We start from the raw sequence: 7,502 nt of genomic DNA, 5'->3' as shown, positions 1-7,502 counted from the left end.
TTTTTGGGGGGGGGGGGCTCCCCAATTTCTTCACCCCCTGGAGATGTTATTTTTATTTACTTCTGCAAACGTTGGGGCTACCCCATGGCTACCAATATCTCCCCTTTTGGAGGTAGATGGTGCCGTTTACGGCTCTTATTAAGAATCCACCCTCAGAGAACTGAGTTTAACAGTAATATATGCTACTGAAAGAGCCCCCCCTGCAAAAAGAAAAAGAAAAATATTTTCTTCCACATGGCCTCCAGGTAGTCCCGCAACTGAACACAATGCAATCGGGGCCTTGAAAAGGCTATTGCAGAACTCCGGTGAGGCAAGACGGCCCATGTCGACAATGTCCTGAATCACTTGGTAGCCACGAATTGGGAGCAAAGGCGGGCAACCGGGTGCCCCCCAGATGTTGTTGGGACTATAATTCCCGGCATCCCTGGCAGGCTGACTGAGGCCGATGGGATCTGGAGTCCAACACCATCTAGAGCAGTGATAGGAAACCTTTCGGGCCCATGGGCCCATTTGGAATTTTGAGAGACCATCCTGGGCACAACCGTAAAATGGCTGCCATGAGTGGGCCTGAAGACTCGTGACGGACACGTCGCTTGCCCAAGAGGCCTTCAGGGGAAACTACGATGGCAGCAGCTGAAGGCTTCCACTTCACTTTGAAGCGATCCTAGCTGGTGTTAAGAAAAAATACAAGTATTTGTTAAAATAAAAACGGGGTGGAGCGCGGGGTTTCGGGGCAGGCACGTTGGGGCCTATGGGTGCCACGTTGCTTACCCCTGATCTAGAAGGCACCAGGCCGCCCGACGCTTCATCCAGAACAAGGCCAGCATCCACAAGATGAATGGCTTCGTCTTCTAAAGGCGCTTGTCCTTTTGAATAGCTGGCCAGACTGTTCCGCGTTGCCCTCTTGCGGAGACGGACTCCGCCCCACGAGCGTCTGTCTGTTTCAAAGGGGAGGGGGGCCTTTCACGTCACAACAGAGTTTCCCCGGCCTCCCGAGCACGGATAGGGGCGCTCGCCGGCGTGGGTCCGGCGGTGCCGGCTGAGGCTGAACCGCTGCCGGAAGCGCTTCCCGCACTCGGCGCACTCGTAGGGCGTCTCCTCCGTGTGCGTCCTCTGGTGGCGGTTCCGATCCGAGCTGCAGACGAAGGTCCTCCCGCACTCCGCGCACACGTAGGGCTTCTCCCCGGTGTGGATGCGCTGGTGGGTGGCCAGCCCCGAGCTGTAAAGGAAGCACTTCCCGCACACCAAACACACGTGCGATTTGCCTCCCTGGCGCATCCGCTTGTACGTAGCGGAGCTGGAGCTACGGGCGAAGTTGTTCCCGTAAGCGCCGTAGGCGTTGTGCCTCTTACCCGTGTGGATTCTTTGGTGGACGGCCGTCCCCCCGAAATCCGCGTAACCGTCTCCGTAAGGAGCAGAACCCGCCACTTTCTCCTCTGGGCGCGTTTCCTGCTGGAACTCCGCTCTGTGCTGACTCCCAGAGGCCTTTTCCTGCCTGCAGCCCAAGAGAATGGCTCCTTCTGCGCTCGCCGGTGCAAAGCCACGCGGTCCCGCCCGCTGTGAATCTTCTGGCGGATACGCCTCGCCGACATCTGCGGTCAACCAGCCTTGACCACCTGGAGAAACGAGAAAAGAAACAGCCCAACATTTATCAGTGGTTTATTTCTAAAATGTATAAACTGCCCTTCATCCGCAAGGGAGCCCAGCGTTACCAGTTCTGGTCACTACACCTAAAAAAGGATATTATAGAGCTGGAAAAAGGGCAGAAAAGGGCAGCTAAAATGATGAAGGGGCTGGAGCATCTCCCCTACGAGGGAAGGTTACATCAGGTGGGATTGTTTAGCTTGGAGAAAAGGAGGCTGAGGGGAGACATGATAGAGGGGTACAAAATGATGCCTGGTGTGGAGAATGTGGACAGGGAGACATTTTTCTCCCTCTCTCAAAATACTAGAACCCAAAGGGGTCATTATCCCATGAAACTGATGTGTGGGAGATTCAGGACAAATAAAAGGAAGGACTTGTTCACACAGCGCAGAGTAAAACTATGGAACTCGCTACCACAGGATGTAGCGATGGCCACCAATCTGGATGGCTTTCAAAGGGGGTTGGATAAATTCCTGGAGGAGAAGGCTATCAATAGTTACTAGCCCTGATGGTTGTGTGCTTTCTCCAGTATTCGAGGCAGTACGCCTGTGTGCACCAGTTGCTGGGGAACATGGGTGGGAGGGTGCTGTTGCATCCTGTCCTGCTTGTTTATCCCTGGCCGATGGTTGGTTGGCCACTGTGTGAACAGAGTGCTGGACTAGATGGACCCTTCGTCTGATCCAGCATGGGACTTCTTATGTTCTTACACAACACTGGGGGGGAAATCCAAGAGAGGGGCTTCTCGGTGGTGGTCCCCCAACTGTGGAATTATGTCTCTGATGAAGCCTGCCTGGCGCCAACATTGTCATCTTTTTGGTGCCACGTTAACCCTGTTCTTCTCCCAGGCATTTGGCAGTACGTAACGAGTCTTTTCAAGCAGGCTCTGGACTGCCCATGGCTGATGGTTTTAAATTGTTTTAGATACATGTTGTTGTTACCTGTGTGCTACCTTTATGCCCTTACATGAACGGTTTTTTAAACTTTACACCATGTAAATTGTTGTAGATCACAAGCTGAGAATATGAGCCAGCAGTGTGATGTGGCTGCCAAAAAAAGCAAAAAGGGGAAACAGGATGGAGTATCCTGGAAAACGGGCTGGTTGCATGGCTTGCTGGTACCTTGAACAAGAGCACTCCACACTGCAACATTTTGTTGCAGGTTCCTATCCTCGACCAGAACATGAGAGGGAAAAAATGAAAGCTGTTAAGAGAGTCTCCACAGCCTTGAGTTGCCAGGTAGTTTTGGACTACAACCCCCAGCATCCCTGACTAATTCCTATTGGCTGAGGATAATGGGAGCTGGAGTCCAACAACAACTGACCCAGTTAAGGCTGTGCTAAGGTATATTTCCACATTCCCTCCCCTCCACCCCTGTAGAAAGCTGGAGAGCACCGTGTCCCTCTCAAATACTCTGGAAATTCAAGGAGAAAGAATCCTAAGCAAGGAGAATGAATCACGGCTGAGTAGCAAAAACAAATTGAAGGTGAATCCAGACAAGACGGAGGTACTTGCTGTCAAGGGCCACAACCTGGGTTTGGAGGTGTGTCAAGCGGTTCTGGATGGGGTTACACTCCTCCTGAAAGACTGAGTTCGCAGCTTGGGGGTGCTCCTGGATCTGTCGCTCCAAATGACAGCCCAGATAGATGTGACGTCCAGGGGTGCCTACTATCAGCTTCGGCTGATACGCCAGCTGTGCCCCTTCCTAGAGTGGGAAGACCTAAAGACGGTCGTGCACGCGCTGGTAGCTTCGAGGCTCGACTTCTGCAATGCGCTCTACATAGGGCTACCTTTGTGCCTAGTCCGAATCTTCAACTAGTCCAAAATATGGCAGCCAGGCTGGTCACCGGTACACCTAGGCATGACCACATTAAACCAATGTTAAAATCTCTTCATTGGCTGCCAATTAGTTTCCGGATGAAGTATAAAGTGTTGGTTATCACCTTTAAAGCCCTACATGGTTTGGGGTCCGGGCTACCTGCGGGATCGCCTTCTCCCGTACAATCCGCCCCGCACACTCAGGTCCTCTGGGAAGAATTTACTCCAGCCAACAAAAACAAGGCTGACAACTATTACCCAGAGGACCTTTTCTTCTGCCACTCCCAGATTATGGAATGACCTGCCGGGAGAGATTCATCAATTTAACAGTCTTCCGGATTTTAAGAAAGTTATAAAGACTGATCTCTTCCGGCAGGCCTATCCAGTTGAATTTTAAGATGCCTTTTAATATTGTGCTGCTTTTAATGATGTATTAGTTTTGAATGTTTTAATTAGATGTATTTTATGGCGTTTGCAGTTCTGTTGTACCCCGCCTCGATCCGGACGAAAGGCAGGTAACAAATATATATATATATATATATATATATATATATATATATTATTATTATTATTATTATTATAGCACAGCCTAGGAAGGGCCTTGGGAGGGCCTCAGAACTCAGGCACAAAATGGCATCCTACTTCTTACCCAACAGGCCGGCCTCTCCCCCATCTTCTTCCTGCTTGGTCTCTGCACACAGAGGCTTCTGCTTGAGGTCAGGCAAGGCCCGGCCTACCTCAGAGGGATTTGCAGTCACCCCCTCCTCCTCAGCTACCTGTAACAACAGAAAGAAACCCTGTCAGGGTAATATTTATTATATTTATTTATTTATTTATTTATTTATTATTTATTGCATTTTTATACCGCCCAATAGCCAAAGCTCTCTGGGCGGTTTACAAAAATCAAAACCATAAAAACCATTCAAAATCTAAAACAAACAGTACATAAAACCACAATATAAAAATACAACATAAAAACACAACCAGGATAAAATTTGAGCAGCCGTGCAGAAATGAATACAGATCTAAAATACAAATTTAAAAGAGAAAAATTAAAATTAAGTTACTCATTTTATTTATTCATTTATTTGAAATATTTATATACCACTCCCCCTTGAAAATTTCGGAGCGGTGTACAAGATAAAATAAAAACAGAATAAAACACTTCAAAATAGATTTTAAACGAAGCAGTGAGCCGTGGCTGGTCATTAAGGAAAGGCTTCCTGGAATAATGACATTTTCAGGAGGCACCAAAAGGAATACAAAGTTGGCGTCTGCCTGACCTCCAGAGGCAGGGAGTTCCATAGGAAGGGGGGCACCATGCTGAAGGCTCTTCCCCTGGTGGACTCCAATCGGAGGATGGGTCTATGTGGAACCACCAGGAGCAGGCCCTCGGAGGACCTCAGCTACTAGACTGTTAGAATGCTGAGCAAATAAAAAGGTCTTCACCTGGCGTCTAAAAGAGTATAGTGTAGTTGCCAGTCATTATTACCTTTTTCCTGCTTACAAGGAAACCAAGGCGGCTCCCATAGTCTTCCTCTCTATTTTATCCTCACGACAACAACCCTTTGAGTCACCTGTTGAGCTTCCATGGCCAAGTGGGGCACGAGAACCCGGATCTCCTGAGTCCCAGTCCAACACTCTAGCTGCCGTACCACACTGGCTCGCTACCAGTAGCGGAGAAACACATATGATTCTATCCCCCAAGCTGAACAGCGTCACCTGCAGCTGGAGGCGAGGCAGGGAGAAGACGTTTCCTCTCCACTCCCGACTTGAAGAAGAAGAGCCCTCTCTCGCACCACAAACTCTCATTCAGGCATTGTGGCAAGAGATTTGCCTATAGAAGGTTAACCATCTTGGACAACTGGCTAGACAGGGCGATATCCCATGGATTGCCCCCCCCCCCACCCCGGATCGTCCCTGTGCGTCCACAGGATGCACAGGGGATCCCGGGGACAGGGAGAGATGATTCTTCCCTTGCCCTGGGATATTGCCCTACCATTTAATCCCGGGTTTTCCTGCGGTCCCGGGCTGATCCCGAGAATGCGAGACGTGTGGTGGGCGTCCCGTTTTCATCCCAGCTCCTCGTGAGTAACCACGAGGAGCTGGGATCCAGGCATGTGGCACGGAGCAGTGCCCATCAAGGATGTGGGGGGGGGGGGGGAGCAGGATTTTTTTTTTTAAAAAAAAAGTGTATTTTGCGCAGGAGTGCTCCTTTTCCGATTAAAAAAACAAAACAAAATGGCGGGTGCGACGTCCTCTTCCTCCCGGGACGTCGCGCGCCACATGAAGACAGAGGGGGAATCCCGCGATCATCATATCGTGAGATCCTCCCTCCCTCCCTCTACACCGGTATGGTGTAGACATGCCCCTAGAGCAGCCTTCCTCAACCTGGGGCGCTCCAGATGTGTTGGACTACAACTCCCAGAATGCCCCAGCCAGCTGGGGCATTCTGGGAGATGCAGTCCAACACATCTGGAGCGCCCCAGGTTGAGAAAGGCTGCCCTAGAGTGACCTGGAATCATCCCTTTATATTACCAGGTCCAGAAGGCCACACCCACTTCCCTAAGCCACACCCACTTTCTCCGGACCCATCTGGTGGATTCTTGGCTTTCGTGAAGTTTTTCCCCAATCTCAAAGGTTGAAATGCTTCTCCTAAGGTTTAGGTACTGGCAGTAACAGCTGTCACCCAAAATAGGCTGGAATATTTTTTATACATTTGGCCCCACCCCTTTTCTTTGGCTCCGCCCACCACCGGAATGCCCCGCACCCCTGAACGCTTCTCCGAAACGGAATTCAGACGCCAAGCTGAAAGAGGTTCAACACCCCTGCCGCATGGCTAGTAATTCCCTTTCTCCACGTTGCAATAGGGAGAGGTCTCTCAGAGGGCCTTCAATGGCCCAGGCCGCAGGCACACAACTATCCAGATGAACTGGCCTCACCTGTCTTTCCCGCTTCGCGGCCTCTTGTTGCATGTGCAGGAAATCCTCGGCCAGGACCACAGCCTGGCCGCAGGTCTCGGGGCCCCGTTCTCTGACCCAGTTCTGGATCTCCGAGGGGAGGATGGCCAGGAACTGCTCCAGGATCAGCACCTCTAAAATCTGCTCCTTGGAGTGTCTCTCGACTTTCAGCCACCGGCGGCAAAGTTCCTGGAGCCGGCTGTAAACCCCTCTCGGCCCCTCGGCCTCCTGGTAGCAGAAACGGCGGAAATGCTGCCGTAGCTTCTCCCTACCGATGGCGTCTCCTCGCAAGATGGCCGCCTTCACTTTCCCATAGTCCTCTCTGTCTCGGCCCTCCAGGCTAATAAAGGCCTGCTCGGCTTCTCCGCTGAGGGCTGGCAGGAGCCGGGCCGCCCACTCTGCCTTGGGCCACCGACAGGCCTCGGCCACTTGCTCGAAGGAAGCCAAAAACCCTTTTGTGTCAACCCAGGGTGTGGTTTCCTCCGACGGTTGCAGAATCCCCCAGTCATACTGAGGAGACTCCATTTTCTTCAGGAAGTCCTGCCATTGGGCTTCCCAGTGCTGAAGCAGCGCCTCATCCGGTTCTTGTTTAACCTGACCTAGAGGCATCCTCTGCAAGAATTCCCTGATGCTCCCAGCCTGGTTGCCAGGGAGAACTTTTCCTTCTCTATATGAGGCCGCCCCCGGTGTGAGGCACGTTGGGTCTCGCTCCTCCATGTTGGTTCACGTGGCCCCCACAGTAATCAACACTCCGGATAGAAAGTTCTAGAAGAAAAGGCAGATACTCAGGAGATGACAGTCTTCTAAACTGCTGCAACGGACTTCTCCCTAAGGAAGAGAAGTGTAAAGAAGAAGAAAGAGGAGGAATCAACAGAAATAAACATGCAAACCCTGTAACCTTTTTTTACATACAAAAGGGACTTTGGGCCAGCCACTGACTCTCAGCCTAAACCAGCCTTCCTCAACCTGGGGTGCTCCAGATGTGTTGGACTACACTTCCCAGAATGCCCCAGCCAGCTGGCTGGGGCATTCTGGGAGGTGCAGTCCAACACATCTGGAGCGCCCTAGGTTGAGGAAGGCTGGC

The 7,502-nt window shown here is 51.3% G+C and overlaps 1 protein-coding gene across 1 annotated transcript; it reads right to left on the bottom strand.

Moving 5' to 3' along the window:
• Positions 1 to 850: 850 nt before the first annotated feature.
• Positions 851 to 7,244, bottom strand: LOC134396222 (zinc finger and SCAN domain-containing protein 31-like). Its single transcript, XM_063122642.1, has 3 exons — positions 6,401 to 7,244; positions 4,108 to 4,234; positions 851 to 1,616 (listed from the first exon to the last, which is right to left on the bottom strand). Exons 1-3 carry the CDS (start codon positions 7,133 to 7,135, stop codon positions 964 to 966), a joined length of 1,515 nt encoding a protein of 504 aa, XP_062978712.1. The 5' UTR covers positions 7,136 to 7,244; the 3' UTR covers positions 851 to 963.
• Between the last annotated feature and the right edge of the window lie 258 nt (positions 7,245 to 7,502).

The sequence above is a fragment of the Elgaria multicarinata genome, chromosome 3 (assembly GCF_023053635.1).
Source record: "Elgaria multicarinata webbii isolate HBS135686 ecotype San Diego chromosome 3, rElgMul1.1.pri, whole genome shotgun sequence".
Classification (NCBI taxonomy): Eukaryota; Metazoa; Chordata; class Lepidosauria; order Squamata; family Anguidae; genus Elgaria; species Elgaria multicarinata.
This window is presented reverse-complemented; position numbering and strand designations above follow the sequence as displayed.